This window comes from Carex rostrata, chromosome 33, assembly GCF_964058835.1.
Source record: "Carex rostrata chromosome 33, lpCarRost1.2, whole genome shotgun sequence".
Classification (NCBI taxonomy): domain Eukaryota; kingdom Viridiplantae; phylum Streptophyta; class Magnoliopsida; order Poales; family Cyperaceae; genus Carex; species Carex rostrata.
Window position 1 is genome coordinate 1861852 of NC_135950.1, and position 24545 is coordinate 1886396.

At 33.9% G+C, this 24545-nt stretch overlaps 2 protein-coding genes and 1 long non-coding RNA gene across 5 annotated transcripts in view; 1 reads left to right on the top strand and 2 right to left on the bottom strand.

Moving 5' to 3' along the window:
• LOC144548541 (uncharacterized) overlaps positions 1 to 22329 on the top strand; it is a 30392-nt gene extending 8063 nt beyond the window's left edge. For 2 of the 3 annotated variants that reach the window (XR_013509385.1, XR_013509383.1), the window contains 2 exons: positions 22131 to 22215; positions 22249 to 22329. This is a non-coding gene — a long non-coding RNA (uncharacterized LOC144548541). Of the gene's footprint in view, positions 1 to 22105; positions 22216 to 22248 lie in introns of all 3 variants that reach the window. The other variant, XR_013509384.1, reaches the window with a different exon arrangement.
• LOC144548281 (uncharacterized) lies at positions 2749 to 4887 on the bottom strand. The gene is made up of 2 exons (XM_078296966.1): positions 4845 to 4887; positions 2749 to 3731 (listed from the first exon to the last, which is right to left on the bottom strand). Exon 2 carries the CDS (start codon positions 3721 to 3723, stop codon positions 2749 to 2751), a length of 975 nt encoding a protein of 324 aa, XP_078153092.1. The 5' UTR covers positions 3724 to 3731; positions 4845 to 4887.
• LOC144548282 (uncharacterized) lies at positions 8334 to 22294 on the bottom strand. The gene is made up of 4 exons (XM_078296967.1): positions 22059 to 22294; positions 14568 to 16486; positions 10415 to 10419; positions 8334 to 10357 (listed from the first exon to the last, which is right to left on the bottom strand). The coding sequence occupies exons 2-4, from the start codon at positions 16279 to 16281 to the stop codon at positions 8576 to 8578; spliced, it is 3501 nt and encodes a 1166-aa protein (XP_078153093.1). The 5' UTR covers positions 16282 to 16486; positions 22059 to 22294; the 3' UTR covers positions 8334 to 8575.
• Positions 22330 to 24545: the final 2216 nt, after the last annotated feature.

Below are 24545 nucleotides of genomic sequence, written 5' to 3' on the forward strand. Positions count from 1 at the left end.
TTCAGGAGCCAAAATGAACTTTTCAAAAAAAAGGAAAATGCGTATAGAGATGTCCACCTGATTAACACTTGGAGGACTTTAACTTCCCAATGAGATCATACTTTTGTCCCAATAAATACAAATATATAAACAAATATACAAATTTACATTAATCCATATAACCATGTAAAATAAACCACCGAGCAATAGTACTAATACAAACCAAATATAAAGAATACCTTAATTTTTATTTATAAGAGTGATGAGTTCACCACTTGCAAAATCATATATATGCAGCCTTGAGTGGGGGTGGGCCGATTCCCAGTCAGAGCCGTCCATCCGCATCAAGTTGTGCGCACTTGATCAGCACCGATTTTGATGCAAATTGGACGGCTTTGACCAGATTGGTCTGATATTAATCGGACCACCCCCACTTGCTTGAAGTAATACATATATTTAGGTACTGATAAGGCTAATTAATTTTTTGTGTCTTGAAACCTTGGAAGAAGCAAAGGTTGATTAATACTTAACATGTAAGATAGGACATGTAGAAGACTAAGTTAATTAGATGATTACGGATACAAAAACGTTTTCACTTGATTAATACAGTACTCATTGACACTTCCTAATTAAACCTCATTAAAATTAAGGCTTTATTTTGCCAATTTAAAATTGAAAGTCCAATGTACTCACCTGGACCCCTAGTTCACCACTGTTTTGCAATAACCTCTTGTTTGAAAAAGCAATAATGAACCAGGCTAATCTAATACAGTATGATTGACCAATATATATTTCGTTATTGGATTTTATAGTGCTTCCTTTTTTATTAGGATTTTTTTTTCCTGTTGTTATATTATGCTACATATTTCAGAGATATTTTCTTTTTCCACTCTTTGAGTTTTATCTTGACATGTAGAGTATGACTTAGTAGCTAGATATATGCATTTTTTTAATTTAATATAAAAATGCCATACTTGTTTTAAATATGAACAAATTATACTTTTTAGTAAGTCTACATTAGTATAGAGCTCCAGCATGAAGAACAAGTTTTATCTCATAATTAAGCTGCATCTTAATATCACACTGAGTGATTTGTTTTTAACGGTGGTAATTAATTCATATTAAATTTTTCCTAATTTTTTTATTAATATCCAAAATTAATAATTAATTTCAAAAACTACTCCCTTTGAGCTGGAATTCGAAATCTACCCAAATCGATATTTCTTTTCCGGGTTTCTAGCTAACTTTTCGGCAATAAAGTTACCGGTTTGAAACTGGTCAAAACAGACAATACTGTACAAAACAAAATATATATATATTTTTTCATTTTCCGGCTAACTTTCCTAGTTTCTAAAGATTTTTTTTTCCTTTTTGCAAAACAAAATATTTTATAATTTATTTATTTTTTGTATTGAAATATTAGAAATATTTAATATATTTCTTTGAAAATAGATGTAATACTATACAATTTGATTTATTCAAAAGATTGCGATAAATAACCCGGATCAACATTTTTAGGCCGGATTTTTCGCGGCTGTAAGAAAAATTAATATATTTCTTTGTGTGTTATTGGAAAAGAAATATATGCATTGAATTTGAGTTATTGATCGTGGTTCAAATGTTACCTATAGGTAATACAGAAAATATTGTGATCCTTCTAGTACATTTAATTTCTAAAAAAATGTATCTATTTTGGTAATTCTTTTTTTAATAACAATCATTAAATAACTTAAAGTTTTTTTTTCAAAAATAGAAAGATCACAATATTTTATGTATTTATCTAGAAGTGACTTTTGAACTGGGATCAATAACTTAGAATCCAAGCATTTTTTTTCCAATAACACACAAGAAATATATTAATTTTTCTTACATTCGTGAAAAATCTAGCCTGAAAAATATTGATCTGGGTTATTTGTCTCATTCTTTCTAATAAATCAAATTATATAGTATTTCATCGATTTTCAAAGAAATATATTAAATATTTATAATATTTCAATACAAAAAATAAATAACTTATAAAATTTTCTGTTTTGTACAAAAAAAAATCCTTAGAAACTAGTGATAAAATTACCGGTGATAAAATCCGAGATTTTTTTGCCGGTTTTGACCAGTTTCAAAACAAGAATTTTTTTGCCAGAAAGTTAGTTACAAACCGAGAAAAAAAAAATACCAGTTTAGACAGATTTCGAATTCTAGTGCAGAGGGGATAGTTTTTGAAATTAATTATTAATTTTGATATTAATAAAAATTTCGGAAAATTTTCTCACCTTTTTTCATCTCATTTCAAGTCTTGAGAGGGAAAAATTACAAGTGCAAAGGATTCTGTATTTTATGTATCTTTGGAAATTGAAGCTGGTCTGATCTTTTCTGTTTGGAGAAAATTTTGAATTTGGTTTTGATCTGATAATGTATCTTGGGGACTCTTAATATGTGAAATGAAATTCCTTATTTTCGACCATATTTGTCATTTTATATGTCAAATTATGAATAATCGATCTGGATTTTTTGCTGGAACATGATCGTTTTAATTAAGGATGGATATACAGTCTAAGGATGGAATAGTCAGGTTATTGATGGATCTATAGTCTAAAAAATCAAATTAATTATTAAGCAAACAAACACTATCTCATCATGTTATTCTGTCTAAACTCTAAAATATTTAAGTTGGTACATATATATGGTACTAAAGCACACAAACAATTCAGTAGTAAATAAAACATCCCACAACAACTAGATGAAATAACTTAAACAGAACACACAAAAATGAACTTAAAAAAATAAAATATAAGATATTATGATTAGAGGAAGGGAAATCAAATCCATTAAAATAGCAGAACCAAATAAAATATAAGATATTATGATGTCTGCTTTTGCATAACCACTTTTCTCGCTCTTAAGAAAGAGTACGAAAGAAGAGGCGATCATCCCAAGAGAGATAAATCGCCAGATGCAACCACGCAGACCATTGAAAAGATCAGCCTTGGTGTGAAGCACATCGAGGAAGGAAAGCTCTATTTCCACCATTTTAAATGCCTTCAAATGACCACAGTTCTGGAAATAGGTTTGGCTTTGCTCATAGTGATTTTGGTTGAGCCTGTGGTCTACTACAAAAGGCTTGAATATCTTATAGAATTCATAGGCCTCAGTTATCTGGTCTGTTTCATAAATATTACCTGGGGCAACAGTGTTGGAAGGCAATTGCTCTTGGTTTTGCATATCATATGACTTTCGCAATTGATCCATGCGGGAAGAACGGAGAGCCCAAGTTCTCTCCGAGCACTTGACTAATCCAGCAATGAAAACAAAGAAAGCTGCTACTCGCAGCCTGGGAATTGCCACCAACTGAAGCAATACCATAAATGCTACGACAACTTGTACGGCCAATCCGAGGAAATGCCTCCACCAGAGCTCGTTATCCTTGATTGAATATGAAGTGATGGTGTTAGGCCCACCAAGGTGGAGGAGGAGGAAAGGAGCCCACAAGGCCATCAGGCCTACACCACCGTGATGACAGCAAGTGGCTTCGCTTTGCCTCCTGAGAAGGTTGCCGAGTGCCAAGATGGCAACGTAATCAGCAAGCAGGTAAAAGAACCAGAGAACAAGGATTAGGAGCTTTTGACGAGTGTGTTTTATCAAGGGAGACAAGAAGACTAGGCCAAATTGCAAGCATAGGCTTACCAGCACCAGGGTTCTTATTTCCTCAGTATTCCATAGCCTTTTCAAGCTCTCTTTTATAATTGGCATTGTGGTACCTTCTTTTACAAAGAAGAGAGGTTTCAGTTAGGCAATGAATACAGTACGGTTCAGATGGAGGTATTTTCATATCCATATTCTATGTCTTTATCTGTTAAATTTTGGTCTTTACTCATACTCTATCCTTATCCGTTAAGATAACAGTTAATTATTGAATAAAATGGTAGTTTATATCATTTAACCTAAAATATACAAATAAATAAATAAATATATTAAACACATCATGTACGTAATATCATAAAATATAAAAATTAATTTTTTTCATTCAATTAGATTAAAAATTAAAAATTATTAATCAAATATAACAATATAAAATGTTATATAATTCAATTTCGTCACAAGTCAGTAATTAAGAAACAATATAAAATATTGTATAAATCAATCTAATCAAAATAATAAAAAATTATATAGTTAATTATATGTATAAATAAAAGAATATCATATATAATTTAATGTTTATCAATTACCCTATAGAATAACGAGTACGAAATAACACTTATCTATATTCTTTTTTGATAAGAAAATAATTTTTTTTCTTACTTATAACAATACCCATTTAGTTAACGAAAAAAATTCTTACACATACCTGCCGTATCGTATATGATACGAGTCGGGTAAACAGTTAAAAGGGATTCATTGACGCTTCCTAGTTTGAGTTCTGAAGCATATGACTATATATATATGTGTGTGTGTGTGTGTGTTTCCATATTTTAGAATTTTATTTCAAAATTTATACCATGAACTATAATGTGCTTTGCTCAGCTTGCTCGGTAGAATTAACTAATTGTAAAGGGAAGCCACTGCGTGCTGGCAAAGGAAATCTGATATATGACAATTAAATTAACTATGAAAATATAAAGTTAGCAATTCAACAATGAATATTGAACTCTTTTTTCTTTTTTTTTGAGATGAAAAATAAGGTCAAGCCATCCAACTTTAAATTTGCAGTCAATCCAATGGTGAGTGATTTTATTATTATTATAACTCCTATTGCGAGTTGGTCAATGAAAATTGGAATAAAAAGCGAACTACTATATTCAAAATCAAAATATTCACTTTTAAATAGGAGTAGTGTTTAATATCAATATATACATTAATTATAGAGTGCTTACTTGAAAGCTCTTTGAGGTGCTCCTTAGAAAAGCTCAGCTCTGAGATATGATTGTAGATGGTAATGGCATTGGAAGAACTTGACTCTGTCGTAGAGCTCTCTAATTTGAAGTTTTGAACCCAAGGGGTATTGTATATTCTTTCCTTCCATGTAAAGAAAAGTAGGGTTTATGCTTCTTACTTTCAGTGTTAATTTTCATTACGTATGCCATATTCCAATTCAAAGATTATATTCATAAATTGATAATAACTTCTTTTTTTTTGTATATTATAGTCTCACAAAAATGAGTGTTTATGTATTAATTAACTATGAAAATGAAAGACCCATATTTATTTAATATCAGATTTTATGTATTAATTTCTTGTCTACAAGAATATATTTAATCCCCAGACATTGTATGTGAAGATATTGTGCCTATACATAGCTACTTTTTAGATCTATCCAGCAACAAGACTCATTTATCTAGTGTCCGGTCTTACTAATTATAATATATACTAATCATTAAAAATTAATATTTTACAAAAAAATATATTACTATACAAAGCTGCTTCTGATTTGACAATTAACATTTTTTACGTAATATATATGAGACATGAGAAATGTTCTGAACTGGACACGTCTATTCAATATTTCACAAGCATGCATCTTAATTAATTTACTAATTCAAAATTAAATGATATAAATAAATTTGGACGCTCGTCATTTTCAAGGTTTAGAGTTAGATTATACAAAAGGTCCTTAAAGAGTTGTTTATTTGGTACTTTTAAATTCTTAAAGTTTCTAATGTATCATTTTTTATGCTTTGCTCAAAGGTGCAGTCAAATTGAACTTTAAAATATATTCCAACAAAATCGGATATGTTCTTGGCTTGAACTGATTATTATATCCTTTCCCTCCGTGCACATGTTTGCAATTTCTCAAGTGGCTATTTGTGCGCATTACAAATAGCTAAGGTAGTGTCCGGCAACCATGGTTTAGAGCTCCTTAGTGCTCTAAGGAGTCTTAAGCTCACCGAACGGGTGCTCTTTTATCAAGCTTAAAGCTACTTTCTTAGTGCTTTTTTTGTCCATTTTTCTTAAGTTTGCTCAAGATTTTAAGCCATAGTTCTACATGACTTAAGCAATTTGCCAAACTTAAGGTATTTTTAAGAAAGTGATTCTTTATTATCTTGCGTGCAATGAAATAAAAAATAATTCCAATACTAGTAGACACATATGCGAGAAATTAAGACTTGCTATGAGTTTCGTATCAGCAAGTCTTAATTTCTCGCTTGTCTACCAGTACTGAAATTATTCTTTATTGCATCACATGAAAGAAGCCACTAACCTTGCTGTAAGTTTAGTATCACGTAAGCCACTAACTTTTGAAAAAAAAAAAAATAGTATCACAAAGTTTGTTGTGTCTCTATGCTGACGATGTTAAGAAAAATGGGATACATCAACATGTTCATACATTTAACTTGCTAGTTTAATTTGATTTATGTTTGCAATTTCTTAAGTGGCTATTTGTGCGCATCCCAAATAGCTAGATGATTCATAATTCTAAGATTTGAAAAAAAAACAAAAGGTACAAATGAAAAAAGAAAAGAAAAAAGAAAACAGCTTGAGCTTTGAAAGGGGTGCGCAAAGGACCAATTCCAATTGCAAGATACCCATTTTTCCGAGACAAGATGGGGCTGCTTAGCAGCTACCATTGTCTATGGCATCATTTATCCTGTTTTTTAAGTAGCTCTATTGTCGTTACATGCTTCATGTGTTGTTGGGTAAATTCATCAAAAGTCTGATTATTTATTTTAGTGGTGGCAAAACTTTATTTGATCCGAATCGATCTTAGACAATTTAAAATTGAACAAGCTGAAACTAGATTTGACCTCAAGTCCGAATTGAGCCAAGGCGAAAAACATAAAATTCGACCAATTCAAACCTGAACGATTCATAGTCCAAAACACAATCTAAAGTCAAATAACCAAAATTTGATTTGAGCAACCCAAAATGGTACTAAATTCAACTTTAGGTGTATTTGGAGTGAAGCTAGCATAGTAGCATGTACATATCAATTTCAAAGCCATCGGATTGGGTTCAAATAATGAATCCAAACTATACTTCATGAGTGATGCGTGCACATGCAAAAAAATTTAAATTTTCGAATTTATTTATTACTAGGTCAAGCAGTTAAAAAAAACGAAGGTTTTGAAGTTATTTTAATGCACTTATTTTTTTTTTATCATTTGTTGATTACTTGAATTTGTACTAAATGAATTCAAAAAATTAAAAAAAATTTCATGTTACCTGTTGGCCATCACGGGATTCACACAAAGCTCAAATATTAAAGCTTCACAAACTCTTTTTTTGTGTGAAAGAAAATTTGGGTTTTGATGCACATAGTACTGTTGTGCTACTTTGCTACATGGTTTCTCGTAATTCAGACGGCTGTAGATGCACAATTGCACATAGTAAGTACATCAAACGGTGGCCGTGTGGGGCTTCTTCTTGGCACTTGTACCCTTTTCAAGATACTAACATTACTGTCACTGACTGCCAGTAAAATGTACTAGTTTGGAGACTCAGCTACAATTTAGCAAACAGGAACTAATAACATGAAAATGAAAACTTAACCAATCTAGTTAATTAATGCCTCTCATAATTTAGAAATAAGGATTGTAGTACCAGTTGGTTTATTCGTGAACCAACAACCGAGTCCAGTCAGTTATTAGCCTGTTCAGCAAAACTCAATATATAACCTCATTTATGTCTCCAAAAGGTATATAATTTCAAAGGAAGAGAAACTAACCATTGCATTTCAAAAGTGGCCTTATAAATTGAAATTGGTACAGTATGAATGAAGGGACCATCTATTTTACGCGGCACAAGCCAGTACAGCAACCAGCTCATCTCACTTTTACAATAAATCTGTCAGTGAAGTCATTTGGTTTATTTTCATTCTGGACTTGACAAAAAACTCCAAGCAGACTTTCCATGGCAGGACTGCTAAAAGTTAAGTACCACACTACAAGTTTTCTTTCAAACATTTCATCGAACAAGTTCTGAGCATAATAAGGGATTTCCCAAAATTTCATTTTCATATCATTTGATGCAGCATATTAATCACAGAGGAACACGCCTCCATGCCCTCGGCAACCACTGCATGCTCAGCAACTCCGTGAAAAATATTAATCACAAACAAGATTAGTGAGGCTGAACTAGCCTGCACATGCACAAACGGTTATTAACAAGCACACTATAAATTATAAAAGGACAAAAGCATAATTTGGTTTCAACTTTATGGACAACGCTTTCACCATTTCAAAAGGTTCCCAGATCTCTCAAATGAATCTTGTAAATTTTGTGAAATTGTGGAAGTTTTGCATGGTTCAGCATCAAATGTCAGTGCTAGTTGCTCCTAAAAACCAGCTTTATATGAAAGCCTAAGGTCTAGTAGTAGAGTAGCTGCCAAGCACCACTACCTAATTGTATACCTAGTAAGTACTGTGTCAGCATGTCGGATGTAGCACAAAGCATTTGATAAAGAAAAATACAATACAAAATGAAAACTAAATAAATAAAACATTACCAATAAAGAAAATACAGTGGAAAAAAAAATAATGAAAATATCTAGAAAAACAGAAATATTGAGCAAAGAAGTAGAAGTACTTCATCAGAGTAACAAACTGCCCAAATTACATAAAATGATTATCCAAATTAATATGAGCTATCTCCAACCAAACTCAACACTTCAATCATTAGTCTTACTAGTTGTCTGATCCATGAGATCTCTCGCATCATCATCTCGTCCCATTTTCAAAAGCAGTTCTAATACTGGTGCAGAGGCAGCTAAATCGGGTTTCACCCCTTCTTGCTTCATTCTGTTTAGCACACACATAGCCTCTTTTACTTTTCTGTTCATAGCATATGCTTTGAGCAAATAAGTGTAGGTTGAGAGATCTGGCGCTACATGATTGAGCTGCATCCTATTTAGGATATTCATCACATCATCAATATTACCATCATTTACATAGCCAAGAAGTAAAAATCGATATGACACAACACCTGGTTTTATACCTCCCCTTACCATTAAGTCAAGTAACTTTTCAGCTTCCTTGCTTTGGCCTTGTTTGCACAAAGAATCCATCATTGATCTATAAGTAACCTCATCCGGCAAAAAGCCTCGATCAATCATATCCTTGAAAACTCTAATCGAATCTTTCCAACAGCCTAGTTTAGAATATCCATTTATAACAATAGTATAAGTGATAAGATTAGGTGTGACACCTTTATCAATCATATCATACAGTAATTTCTCTGCGTTGTCAGTTTCCCCCCACTTGCAAAGTGCATCCACAATTATAGTGCAAGTCACGGTGTTAGGCAATATTCCCATTGAAATCATCTCGTTCAGCAACTTCTTTGCCTTTTCTAGTTTGTTCATCTTGCATAGCCCATCTATAAGAGTACTATAGGTAAAAACATCAGGAACCTTACCTCTAGAAATCATATTACATAGCACCTCCTCTGCCTTTTCACATTCCTCCTTCTTGCATAATGCATCAATGATGGTAGTATAGGTCACAACATCGGGATCATGCCCTTTAGAAATCATGGACTGAAGCAATTCCACTGCCTTGTCCAATAGCCCATTTTTGCACAACCCATCCACGAGAGTAGTATAGGTCACAACATTAGGTTCAAGTCCTCGAGAAATCATGTAGGATAGCAGTGTTTCTGCCTTCTGAGTTTCTCCTTCCTGGCACAGGCCATTAATCAGTGAGCTATATGTGATTACAGTTGGCACAATACCCTCTGAAAGCATTCGCTCAAACAAACTAAATGCTTTACTAATTGTGCCTTCTTTACAAAGGCCGTCAATCAAAGAGCTATATGTGACTACATCTGGCAGAATACCCTCTGAAAGCATTCGCTCAAACAAACTAAATGCTTTACTAATTGCACCTTCTTTACAAAGGCCATCAATAACAGTGCTGTAGGAGATCACGTTAGGTGTGCAACCCAGCTTAGGCATTTTATGGAACACCATGGCAGCAGCCTCACTAATCCTATTCTCATAACAGAGGCCCTTGAGTATAGGAGTGAAGAAGCAAGCATCAGCTCTCTGGCCCTCCCTAATAAACCGTCCAAAGAAAATCAACCCGAGTCTAGGCCGATTCATCCGAGTACAGTAGTCAATCAGCATAGTATAGGTCACAACATTGGGTGAGGGTGTGACTCCTTTAGATTGGCTCAAACGGTTAAAGAGTGAAAATACAATTGCATAATGGTTGTTTGAGTTCTTCATACGAATTAAGGCCTTAAACAGATGATTAAAGGAATAGATGGACGGTGCCGGGCTCTTAGCAGCTAACAAGCGATCAAAAAATTGAAGAGCATCTTTAATAGTAAGGGTGCCCGACCAACAACGTTCTTTTACAGCCAGTTCCAATTGGCGGATCCCCATGGCCATGTATTGAAAATGATTACAACTGCCCCACGGAAATGGTTCACTAGAGAATGTTGGTAGCCTCTAAAAATGGCTGCACCCCTTGTTCAGCTATATAGTTACCTAAAAGTTCATCAATACATTCCCTACAAAACATAAATGAAAGAATGGTTAATAAATTTTGCATAACATGACTAGGCTATAGTAACATAACAGTACTAGTTAGGCATCAGTCCAGTACGTGATGTCAATCTTTTCTTAATAGTGATGCACAATGCAGATAGTCAAACACAAATAGATGAAGTTTTCCAGGTTGGTACAATTTCAACTTGGATCAGCTACCATGCTGCTACTCTATGTACTGTTAATTGGGTACTACCAGATGCCTTTTTTGTGTTATACAATGCCATACTCATTCATTATATTTCTTATTTGGACTAAGATGTGCTTTATTGTGGGCAGTGAAGGTCAACTTGGGCTCTTCCCAAAGGGCTTTTTGGTCAATTTTTCCGGTTAGGGGTTTTGTCAGTGAGCAGGTCATCTAAGAAAGCAAGCAACATGAGACTCAAAACTTGATAAATAATAAATCACAGTATCATAATAAATGTAGCAAAAGACTAAATAGAGGACTCCCTATTTACTTAATTAATATTTGAACTCAATACTCTTATACCAGTAATTATTCAGCTAGTAGTGGTCTGCATCAGACAAACTTCGATTTTATGAACCAGATTTTAGTAATTACTTGGGACTTTTTGTGTTTTCCTTTTGTCCAATTTACAAGTCATTGCTATGTTGAGGATCTTAGATCTAATTTCTATACTGTACTAAAGAGGTGAGAAATCCAGATTTGGTATGATTGGACAAATACATTACGAATAAACAATCTAATACCAGCCTCTTTATTTCCCAATAAACTAATTACTCCTGCTGGAGATAACTAAACCAAAGAAATCTAAAATTAAACTTAACCTTACAAATTGAAACTGTAGCAGTAGATAATGTGCATGCACAGTGGTAACCAGAACATGCCGGTACCAAACTTGATCAGCTCAATTGCAAAATAAACTGATATTGGAGTCTTTGATTTCAACTGGTACTGTAACCTGCTCATAAAGATATTATGCTTAAGTAAATACTTGATCAAATAATGAATTACCTTTTCATCATTCATTATAATATTATGTCACCATTATGCTTGTAACCTTCAAACCAAATTTAGATGTTGTGAGGTAACATGCACTAATCTTAAGAACTATGAGAACCCTAATTACCTCATAAACTAGTAAATATTCAAATAAATTAGACGTATCCCTCAGAATGATACTCTTAGTGTGTTCTCATTCTTTAATTTTTTGTATTCAATATTACTAAACTGGTTGTTGGTACATAACCTAAAACAATATTTCCTTCCTAAATAATCCAGATTCACTTGTAGTTGACAAGGCAAAAGATGCCTTTTGCATGGGCATTTGCTTCTTATTTTCCACAATTTAGGCTCTAACACAACTTTCTAAAAAGATACAAGCCAAAGTTTCATAATTACCAATTTATAGGGTTAACAACTGCAATTATCAAGCACCCCATGCACAGTCAGAGGACTCCTAAATTTTACAAGTGAAGTACCAAATAAGGGATCCAGAATTTGAGGAAAGGAAAAAAATCACCATAATCAATCAAGGTGCTAAATTATTGGCTTAAAGGAAGTGGCAGGGGAGAGCAGAGCTGTTACCATTGTTCCGAGAAGAGGTTGAAAGATTGTTTAGAGAACGTGTACGAGTATCCGTCAAAATCTGCTGCTGGTAGTGAGAATATCTCTGAGGAACATTTTCACAAACACTTGATGTGCACGTGCAAGAGAATTGTATTATGCCACTAAGAAAGAGGAAGAGATGGGTAAGAGAGAGAGGCAATGGTGAAATAGAAAGGGAGAGTAATTGATTGATGTTGCTTAGTATTTAGTATTAGTATTAGTATTAGTGAGAGGTTTGGAGAAGAGAATGAGGTGGCGGTGAGCTGAGAGTGAGAGCTGAGAGGGAGGAGTAGATCAAGGGTGGTTCTTTCGTCCGATTTTAAAACCCTTCCCTTTTGTCAGAATGAAAGAAGGTAAAGCCCATTTGGTCGGTGGGATGGATACAAGGTTGCGTCAAGTTCATAAAAGATGCTCTGAGGAGATTTAAGGTGGAGAAAGAATTGAAATAAACGACAAGTTGGGCTTTTTAGAAGGCTTTGGACCTCCATACAGATATTATTCGTTATAAAGGTTTCTTTCATACTTTTAATCAAACAAGTTGAGACCACAGACATGGATTTCTCCAATTTTTTTATTCATATCAATCGATGATGCACTTAATAGTTTTTGTTATTCTAGAATATTTTCGTACCAACTTGATATGAATAAAAAAATACGACGAAGATTTCAAAAAAGAAAAAGAAAACAGAAAATAAATACGACGAAGATTTCAAAATTTCAAGTTTTTACAAATTTTAAATGGGTAATCGTTGTCATAACCATCATCAAATTTTGAAATATCTCATTTTCCCATCACAATTTGAAAATTGTTTATTTTCCCACTAAAAACGAACAGCCTTTCTCATTTTTTTTTCTTTTCCTAAATCTAATTTTAAAATTTTATTTGAACTGATGTCAAATTTATTTAAACTTTATTTTCGATAATTAGTCTTTAAATAATAGTCAAATAATCATGGCCACTAGAAGAGTAGCATTCCAATACTAAAAAAGTTTGTGGAAAATGATAAATTGAATAACCTCTAGAGCTGGCACAAAAAATATCCACAATCAATCAAAGCTCTAGAAATGGTACCAGAAATATTATATCTCCATATAATTTGTCTTTCTGAGCCACTTAGATTTATGATATTTTTCCTAAATAAATAAACAAACAATCATAAAAAAAGAGGATTACGTATGTCTTTTGAGTTTTTAAAAAATATACAAATTGTCCATGTAAGTTTTGGAGAGAAAAAAAAAACAGAAAGAGTGCTGCTGAATTTTAATAAATAAAAGAATTAGTAGAAATTCTACCGATGAAAATTATTTAATATTTGAATTGGTAGATCCAAACTATTTCTTTTTTCTTTTTTTTTTTGCACATGTTTACATGTGTTGGGATTTTCAATGGTTCCATTATCTATGACTACTTGATTTATGTTATGCTCCTCATATGATGAAGCCACAGAGAATCCAAACACATCTCTATTTTTCTGAAAAGAAAAATATATGATTTAAATCAATAGAATTTTTACCAATCCTTCTATGCATAAAAATTCAGCAGCACTCTTTATGTTTCTATTTTTTTTTTATATATATATATTTTTTTCTATAGATAAAAAATTCTCTAAATTTTGTATTTTAACTTTATATTTTGTCATTTTGCAAGTTACTAATAGATGAAACAAGCAATATTGTCATCCTTGCTTAAACCCAGTCACTTCATAATGACCCTTCAAAGAAACAAGCAAGTAAAACTTGAAAAATATTGGAATTGTCGACTAATATTTCTCAAATTGAAGCTAACACGCAATGTCTCCGAGATAAAATTTACAGCCACACCCAATCATTAATTCATTGTCGTAATTTGTGCATGTATTAATTAATATACCTGTACATATTGGCAACTTCACCCCTATACCGATAGATATTGTCAGACATCAAATTAAAATGAAGATACAAGGGATAATATATAGCCATGTCAATTATATCCGGGTTGGACGAGACCTTAAATCTAATGAAAAGGTCTGCTGATCATATAAACAAACTATAATTAACGGAAAGGAAAAATAGTAATGGTTGAAGCCAATATGCATTGCAAACATGTGCACTGAATGTTTCATTCGGAAGGGCCATTCAACTTTGACATATATCATTTTAGTTTTGATGAAAATTACAAGAAATTATGTAATGTTCAAAATAGTAAAATGCTAGAGATATCTCACTTCAATTAAAAGAATTGTACTTGACGTTCATAACACAGCCTCATCTAACAACAGTGAATTTTGATACAATACAATATGGGCTTTAATTTACTGACATCTCACATATGCTTAGACTAGAATGCAAAGCAACCAAAAAAGCAGGTCAGAAGTGTGGCTGCAAAACATTAAATCACCCAAAAATATAAAAAAAATATAAAAATAATATGTTCAGGCCTTTTTCACAAACACTTCTATTGTTACAAGTAACACTAAATGGAGCAACAAACTGTGCAAAAGTACATAAATTGATCATTTAAATTCAAATAAGCTATCTATTGACAACAGGATTAAGTACTTCAATCATTAGTCTTACCAATTGTCTGGTCCATGAGATCCCTCGCATCATCATCTCGTCCCATTTTCAAAAGCAGTTCTAATACTGGTGCAGAGGCAGCTAAATCGGATTTCACCCCTTCTTGCTTCATTCTGTTCAACACGCACATAGCCTGATCTACTTTTTTGTTCTTTGCATATGCTTTCAGCAAGGAAGTGTAAGTTGAGAGATCTGGCGCAACATGATTGAGTTGCATTCTATCTAAGATTTTCATCACATCCTCGATAGTGCCATAATTTGCATGGCCGATAAGTAAAATTCTATATGATACAGCATCTGGTTTTATACCTCCCCTTACCATTAAGTCAAGCAACTTTTCAGCTTCCTTGCTTTGGCCTTGTTTGCACAAAGAATCCATCATTGATCCAAATGTAACCTCATTCGGCAAAATGCCATGATCAATCATATCCTTCAAAACTCTAATAGTCTCTTTCCAGCAGCCTACGTTAGAGTATCCATTTATAACACTAGTATATGTGATAAGATCAGGTGTGGCACCTTGATCAAGCATATCACACAATAGTTTCTCTGCTCTGTCAGGTACTCCCCTCTTGCAAAGTGAATCCATAATTATATTGCATGTCACGGTGTCTGGCGGTATTCCCTTTGAAACCATCTCATTTAGTAACTCCTTTGCCTTTTTTAGTCTGTTCATCTTGCATAGCCCATCTATAAGAGTGCTATAGGTAAAAACATCAGGATCCTTACCTCTAGAAATCATAATACAAATCAACTCTTCGGCTTTTTCAACTGCCCCCTCCTTACATAGTGCATCTATGATAGAAGTATAGGTCACAACATTGGGATCATGCCCTTTAGAAACCATGGACTGGAGCAATTCCACTGCCTTGTCCAATAGCCCATTTTTGCACAACCCATCTACGAGAGTAGTATAGGTCACAACATTAGGTTCAAGTCCTCGAGAAATCATGTAGGATAGCAGTGTTTCTGCCTTCTGAGTTTCTCCTTCCTTGCACAGGCCATTAATCAGTGAGTTGTACGTGACAACATTTGGCACAATACCCTCTGAAAGCATTCGCTCAAACAAACTAAATGCTTTACTAATTGCGCCTTCTTTACAAAGGCCATCAATCAGTGAGCTGTATGTCACTACATTTGGCACAATTCCCACCGAAAGCATTTTCTCAAAAACACTAAATGCTTTACTAATTGTGCCTTCTTTACAAAGGCCATCAATAATAGTGTTGTAGGAAATCACATTAGGTGTACAACCCAGCTTTGGCATTTTATTGAACACCATGGCTACGGCATCACTAATCCTATTCTCAGAACAAAGGCCCTTAAGTAGGGGATTGAAGATGTTAGGCTCAGCTCTCTGCCCGCCCTTAATAAATCGCCCCAAGAATACCAAGCCTAGTCTAGGCTGATTCATTCGGATACAGTAGCTGATCAAGACACTATAGGTGACACCATCGGGTGAGGGTGAGACCCGTCTAGGTTGGGTCCAGCGGTTAAAGAGTGAAAAGACAGATGCATAATGGTTGTTGGAGTTCTTCATACGAGTTAAGGCTGTAAAGAGTTGATTAAAGGAATAGATGGATGGTGTCGGGTTCTTTGCAGCCAGCAAGCGATCAAAAATTTGAAAAGCATCTTTAATAGTAAGGGTGCCCGACCGACAACGTTCTTTTACAACCAGTTCCAATTGGCGGATCCCCATGGCCGGCCGTGTGTTGGAAATGGTCAAAACTCCTCTTACAAGATTGGTGGTAGCCTCAAAACTGCTTCTAGAATATAGGCAGATACACCTCTTTTTTTTATTTTGTATGGACAGAAATCCAAAGAGCTCAGCCTTCACAGTTCAAGGAGAGAGGTCTGCCGCAAGGGCCTTACTGAATAAATGCTATAATTTATCAATGGATTACCTACAAACATAAAAAAGAAAAAATGATGAATAGAAGTGTTGCAGGTCAGTACAATAGGTACCAACAGACATGTTTAATGGCAATGCACATTTAGTACAGTCTCACAATGTAATAGTCCAACAAAATTAGGTAGTCTCACACAATTTCGATCAGATCAGCTACCATGCTATTAGGCTACAGTTAGGTACTGCCAGATGTATTTTCTGTGCTATACATATTTGTATTTTTTAAAAGTTGTGGTTAGGCAGGTGTAATGATTAGCAAAGGACAGTTGTATAATAAAATTAAGCACTTCCAGAAGGGCTTTTGGTGATTTGCCAGCCAGGGATATGGTCAATGAGAACTCCTATTTACTTCATTAATGGGACTGGTTCTTTTGCTTTTTGTTCACTTTATACATTGGTTCTATGTTGAGGATCTAAAATATAATTTCTAGTGCCATAGCAAGAAGATCAGGCCTCTAGAATCGATACACCTTGACCAAGAACAGAGTTGATGCCTGTCATAATTACAAACGATACTTTACAATGGAAAGGCTGAAAAAATTGAATCCATACTGTAACGTCTCTTTGGGACATTTTATCAAGCAACTTAAGTGCATGGTTAGAGGACTCCTAAATTGTAAAAGCACCTGTAAAGGAACCAGCACAGGAGGGCAAAGGTGTTACCATGATTAAAAATACCCTCGTCTGTCTTCTTCTTTCTTGCATTTCAGACAAGAGGTTGAGAGCTTGTTTAGAAAACGTGTACAAACCGTAGCCGTCAAAATCTGCTGCTTGAAGCGAGAATATATCTGTGGGACATTTTCACAAACACTTGCCGTGCAAGAGAGTTGTATTATACCACAGAGAAAAAGGAAGAGAGGAGTTTGTAAGAAGAGGTAGAGATGGGAGGCAGCGATGATGTTGGTGTGCTAGCAGAAATTTTGAGCTTTGATCCGGACCTTCCGATTTTTAAACAAGCAAGCAACAAGGTTCTATTAAACCTGATCTGATCGGTGGGACTCAAGTCAAAGAGGCGACACCTTTACTTTGATTCACGCTCTTCTTTCCGTTTTTGGCTACTTATTATGGGAGCTATCGCAATGAGTCCAAACGGATCCAGTACCTCAGCAAAAGGAGATCTCCATTATCTCCTTCCAAAAATATTTTACAACTTTTCTTAATAATGTCCTCCCCTTATTTTTTATCTTTTTTCAATAAAAAACCAAAGAACATTTAAATTATTATTAATCTTTTATATATCTGTTTTTGTTTCAAAGAGGATAGAAAATTTTTGCTCCCGAGAAAAAAAAAAAAAACCACCCCTCAAGTAGAAAGATCGTAAAGTTTATAGTTGCTCTCCTGAATTTATTTAAACTTTTTTATAACTCCTGTTGAATAAATAAACTGCTAAAATTCTTGATTTGAATAAATTAGAGTGTGGAGTTTTGAAGATGCGTTGAAACTTTTGCAATGTTCAAGTTTTTTGCATTTCTTCAAAAAGAGCACAACTATTTGTGATCTTTTATCTCATTTTTTGTTTTGTTCTCATGCCCAAGTATAGCACAGGATATTCTTCAAAAAGACAGTAGTATAGCACAGGATATATATATATATATTTTCATTTTCTCGTGTTTAGTTTACACAGCAAATAAGGAATTAAAGATAAATTTTTTCTTTGTAAATTTAAGTGGGGTCCATTTACAATATTAAGAAATTCAATTATAAAAAAATTAGAGATATTTTTCAAACCTATGGCATAAAAAGCCAAAACCTTTTAAAATTATTTTGTCATGCTATACATGGGGTTGGTTGATGTTTAATTAACATATAACAACAGTAACCATTATAAGTTACAAAATTTCTCCTAACAAGCAATTTCTTCTCCAATTCTATGTAAACTACCAGTTTACCAAATGAAAAATACTGAGTGAGCTCAATTGATCCTAGCTAGGAAAAATTGATGCTTACCGCCTTCTTTTCTTCCTCTACAAGTTCTTCATGTACGCAGCAGCAATACATAGATTCTACATAGAAAGGCTACATTCAATTCAATAAGTAAAGGACCACAAAAAGCAAAAACCTTCAACTCATCAGTGTCATTGGCTAGCTCTTCATAATAAAAATTCAAATTAAGGTTTTCTTTCAAGAAAAAGCTTATCATGGTTGGTTTTTTCTATTTCGGCCCAATATGACCTACAATGTTTTATTGACTTATTCCTTGAATTAAATGTTTCTCTTTCCAAAACCATTAAAGAATGTTAATGTTTGTTGGACGGAATTAATTTCTGCCAAAATTTAATAGTTTAATATTTTCATTTAAATTATCTCCAGATTGAACGAAACATTAAATCTAAGAAAAGGTTTGCTAGATCATATAAAGAAACTATAATTAACGGAAAGTAAAAATAGTAATGGTGAAGCCAACATGCATTGCAAAAATGTGCACTGAATGTTTCATTCGGAAAGACATTCAACTTTAACATATATCATTTTAGTTTTGATGAAAATTACAAGAAATTATGAAATGTTAAATAGTGAAATGCTAGAGATATCTCACATCTCACTTCAATTAACAGCAAATGTACTTGGATGTTCATAACACACACAACCTCATCTACAACATTGAATTTGGATACAATACAATACGGGTTTTTACTGAATGACATATACAAAATAAAGCAAAAGTAGGCTAGAATGCAAAGCACCCAAAAAAACAGGTCAGAAGTGTGGCTTCAAAACATTGAATCACCCAGAAAAGAAACAAAAGAATATGTCCAGGGCTTTTTCACGAACACTTCTATTGTTACAAGTACCACTAAATGGAGCAACAAACTGCCCAAAAGTACATAAATTGATCATTTAAATTCAAATCAGCTATCTGTTGACAATAGGATTAAGCACTTCAATCATTAGTCTTACCAATTGTCTGGTCCATGAGATCCCTCGCATCATCATCTCGCCCCATTTTCAAAAGAAGTTCTAATACTGGTGCAGAGGTAGCTAAATTGGGTTTCACCCCTTCTTGCTTCATTCTGTTCAACACGCACATAGCCTGATCTACTTTTCTGTTCTTAGCATATGCTTTGAGCAAACAAGTGTAGGTCGAAAGATCTGGCGCTACATGATTGAGATGCATTCTATCTAGGATATTCATCACATCATCAATATTACCATCATTTACATAGCCGAGAAGTAAAAATCGATATGATACAACACTTGGTTTTATACCTCTCCTTACCATTAAGTCAAGTAACTTTTCAGCTTCCTTGCTTTGGCCTTGTTTGCACAAAGAATCCATCATTGATCCAAATGTAACCTCATTGGGCAAAATGCCATGATCAATCATATCCTTCAAAACTCTAATAGTCTCTTTCCAGCAGCCTAGCTTAGAGTATCCATTTATAACACTAGTATATGTGATAAGATCAGGTGTGGCACCTTGATCAAGCATATCACACAATAGTTTCTCTGCTCTGTCAGGTTCTCCCCTCTTGCAAAGCGAATCCATAATTATATTGCATGTCACGGTGTTAGGCAATATTCCTTTTGAAACCATCTCATTCAGTAACTCCTTTGCCTTTTCTAGTTTGTTCATCTTGCAGAGCCCATCTATAAGAGTACTATAGGTAAAAACATCAGGATCCTTTCCTCTAGAAATCATAATACAAAGCAACTCCTTTGCCTTTTCAATTGCCCCCTCCTTACATAGTGCATACATGATGGTATTATAAGTCACAACATTGGGATCATGCCCTTTAGAAACCATGGACTGAAGCAATTCCACTGCCTTGTCCAATAGCCCTTTCTTGCACAACCCATCCACAAGAGTAGTATAGGTGACAACATTCGGTTTAAGCCCTTGAGAAACCATGTAGTGCAACAGTTCCTGTGCCTTCTCAGTTTCTCCTTCCTTGCACAGGCCATTAATCAGTGAGTTGTACGTGACAACATCTGGCACAATACCCTCCGAAAGCATTCGCTCAAACAAACTAAATGCTTTACTAATTGTGCCTTCTTTACAAAGGCCGTCAATCAAAGAGCTATATGTGACTACATTAGGCGCAATACCAACTGAAAGCATTCGCTCAAACAAACTAAATGCTTTACTAACTGTGCCTTCTTTACAAAGGCCATCAATAACAGTGTTGTAAGAGATCACATTAGGTGTGCAGCCCAGCTTTGGCATTTTGTAGAGCAACATGGCAATGGCCTCACTAATCCTATTCTCATAACAGAGGCCCTTGAGTATAGGAGTGAAGATAAAAGCATCAGCTCTCTGGCCCACCCTTATGAACCTTCCAAACAAAATCAATCCATGTCCCAGTTGATTCATACGGATACAGTAGCCGATCAAGACACTATAGGTGCAAACATTGGGTGAGGGTGAGACCCGTTTAGATTGGGTCCAGCGGTTAAAGAGTGAAAAGACAGTTGCATAATGGTTGTTGGAGTTCTTCATACGAGTTAAGGCTGAAAAGAGTTGGGTAAAGGAATAGATGGATGATGCCGGGTTCTTAGCAGCCAGCAAGCGATCAAAAAATTGAAGAGCATCTTTAATAGTAAGGGTACCCGACCGACAACGTTCTTTTACAACTAGTTCTAACTGGCGGATCCCCATGGCCGTGTGTTGAAAATTGTCACAAGTTCCACTTGTAGAATCGGTGGTAGCCTCAACACTTCTTCTAGAATATGGGTTGATACACCCGTTTGTTTGACTTGTTTGGATAAAAATCCACTTGGAGAACACAGCCTTCACAGTTCAAGGAGATAGGTTGGCTGCAAGGGACTTACTGAATGAGTGCTATAATTAATCAATGGATGACCTACATAATAAAAAATGAAAGAATGGTGAATAGATTTTGCATAAAGTGCTAAAGTATTGCAGGTCAGTACAATAGGTACCACACTAAGTACTGTACTAGTTAGGCTTCAGCATTTGGGAGCTAGCAATCTGTACAGTACAATGTAAATAGTCCAACACAATTAGTAACAGAATCTTGCAATCACAATTTCAATCAGATCAGCTACAGTTGGTACTACCATATGTCCTTTTGGTGCTATACATTTTTGCATCTTTTTTTTTTAATTTGTGCTTACGCAGGTATAGCAAAGGGAAGCTGTATAATCAAATTAAGCTCTTCCAGAAGGGCTATTTCACCATTTACCAGCCAGGGATATGGTCAATGAGTGATCTAAGGAATCAAGAAGAAATAAGAGGCTGCAAAACCTTCTAAATTAATATATCATGTTAAATAGTTGGTTGTACAAGTATACATTGACCAATTTTCGCTCCAACCCAACTTTTTAATACATTGTAGATGATGATGCTTAATTACCAGATTTATAGTGTTCATAACTGTAATCAATTGGTTTTATGCTGTGTACGGTACCCAAGCATCTATTTCACAAAAACAGCAAAGGATACTTCCCATGAAAATATTTGACAAATTGAATTCCAGACTGTAACATTTCTGGACATTTTTCCAAGCAACTTGAATGCACAGTCACCACGATCTACCAAGGTGCTAAATTTCTGACATAAATGCAAAACACCTAAAGAAGCTGGAACAGGAACACAGAGCTCTTACCACAGTTAAAGAGAGCCTAGTCTGTCTTGTTTCATCTGGAAGAGGAGGTAGAGCGGTTCATTAGGTAACAAGTATGACGGGTGGTGCTTTGAGCGACAATTCTTCTAAGAAGCATTTTGACAAACAGTTGAAGTGTAGGAGAGAGTTGAGAGAGGAGGTGAGCTGAGAGTAGAGAGGAGGAAGACAGAAGTTGCGTTGGAAGAAGAGAATGAGGCGGCTGTGGTGGCGCTGGGAGTAATTTAGTTCAGTTGGGGAGAAAAAGGGTAGTGCTTTCGTCCGATCAATTTTGGTCGGTGGGATTTAAATGGGGGCAAAGATGCGAGAGAACCTTTGTTTAATTGGCGTCACTAGCAAGTCTAGCAAGAGCCTTCGTCCGATCAATTTTGCACTTTTGACTCGTAGGCTGGAGCCATAATTGTTTTTCGTTTGTTTGCTGCTTACTATTTGTGTACTTTTGTCGAACATTTTTTTGCCTAAAGTTCTTAAAAAAATTTTGTTCAGCCAAGATTTTTAATGTTTTTTTTTAACTCAATTAGCCTTCTAAAATTATTAATTAAGACTTAACTTTGTAAGTTCTTACATTACTGCTTAAAATTACCGATTTTGATATTATGTTAATTATTAATTGACTAATTAAATATATTAATTTAAACCAATCTCAAAACATAAAGGAAATGGTTGTCAGGAAAATAAAAAATAAAACTTTGATTGAAGGATGGAAAATAATTGAGAGGCTTAATTATATAGAAGTTACAAAAACTTCATTTATTCAAATACAACAACTATTTGTCACCACAATTTTATTCATATTAATCAAACACCTATTTTAATCCTAATTTTCTTTTATTGCAGTGTTTTATTTTTATTTTAAGCAAAGCTATTATTCAAAAATTATATCATATATGTCCAAGGATTAAATTTGGAAATACCGCATGTTTGACTATAGTAAGATGTTGTGAGGGATTAAATAGTAAATTAAACACATCATATTTTCATTTATATAAATTCAAAAATATTTTCTTTTTACTGAAAAGTTTTTTTTTCTAATTGCTTTAAGATACAAATAAGAAAAATATCTAAATGTCACACAAAAGGCTGCACAGACAATTTCACACTCGAGAAATGCTTTTGAAGAAGTTGACATGTCAAGTAATAATTAGTGCTTGCTAGATAGAGTCCAATTTTTTTCTTCTCGCAATCTTCCGTGACATATTCTTCATTAGAAAATAAAACAAATCTCTCTCACAGTTGGATCCACTTCAACGTTCTAATTTATTCCGCAGGAGCATATTATATATAGTGCATCTACATTTTACAATTTCGTTCAAATTACAAATCTAACGTGTTAACTTCTTCTTTTTTCCATTTTTAAGATGAAAATTTTATAAATAACAAATTTAATAAAACCACTTTCAGAACACCACACTGGTAAAATAATCGATCCCCATTCATTTATCTAACTAAAAATATAAGGAGGAATTTTAAAATATATCTTTAAAAGTTATAAAATTATATATTTTCAATTTTTTATTCCAATATTTAAATAACATATTTATCCCTCTGAATTACAAAATTTGGGGTATCCCTAAAAAATAGAAAAAAAAAATACAAAATCATGGGCAAGTTTGTATTTTTCTATTTTAAATAATATTCAAAAAAATATGGGCAATTTTGTATTTTTCTACTTTTTTAGGGATATTAAAAGAAAATTGGGGCATGATCGGGGAAATTTTTCATTCATAGCAATTATAAAATTCAGATGTACGAAAACAAATAGAGTACCTCGTTTTTAACCAATATAGTAAGATTGTAGGCAGTGAGAACGATCCAACTATTTATGGATCGGAGGAATTGATCAAGATCCATCTTTTTTATTTTATTTTTTAAAACGGTTGAAATTTGTAATGGTGGTACCACATTCATGTTAGTTTGTAATAATCTAAAAGTCAATAATACGATAAATTATCATAAAGCTTTGTTCATGAATTGAATGTTTATTTATATATCATTTTGTTGCCTTGAGTATTATTGAATTTATGGATCATTTCGAGTTCATGACTGAAATTGTGAAACTCCATAATATAGATGATATATACTCTTAAAAAATCACTGACCAAGGTAATTAGCAGGAGCACTAATTACCGCGATAAGGTTAGTATGTGGATTAAAAGATGGCTAAGTTTTACAAACCACCTGACACGAGATGTCATTTTAATCACATAGATATATGTTCTAAGAACATGGTATTTGACAGACCCCGAATGAAACATTAAATAGAATTGTGTTCGTGTCATTTATGTTTTCATTCAGTGTCAAGTTCTACAGTATGAGGTATTTATCGTTCCCACTAATAAATATGTATGTGTGAGTGTTATCTAACGCTGTCCGTAAAAAGCAGTCATAACGGTAGCATTTCCATATGTATAGCTTAGCTGAGGAAGTGATAGTTTACCAAGAATATTTTTTGTCCCTCGTATCTCTATACGA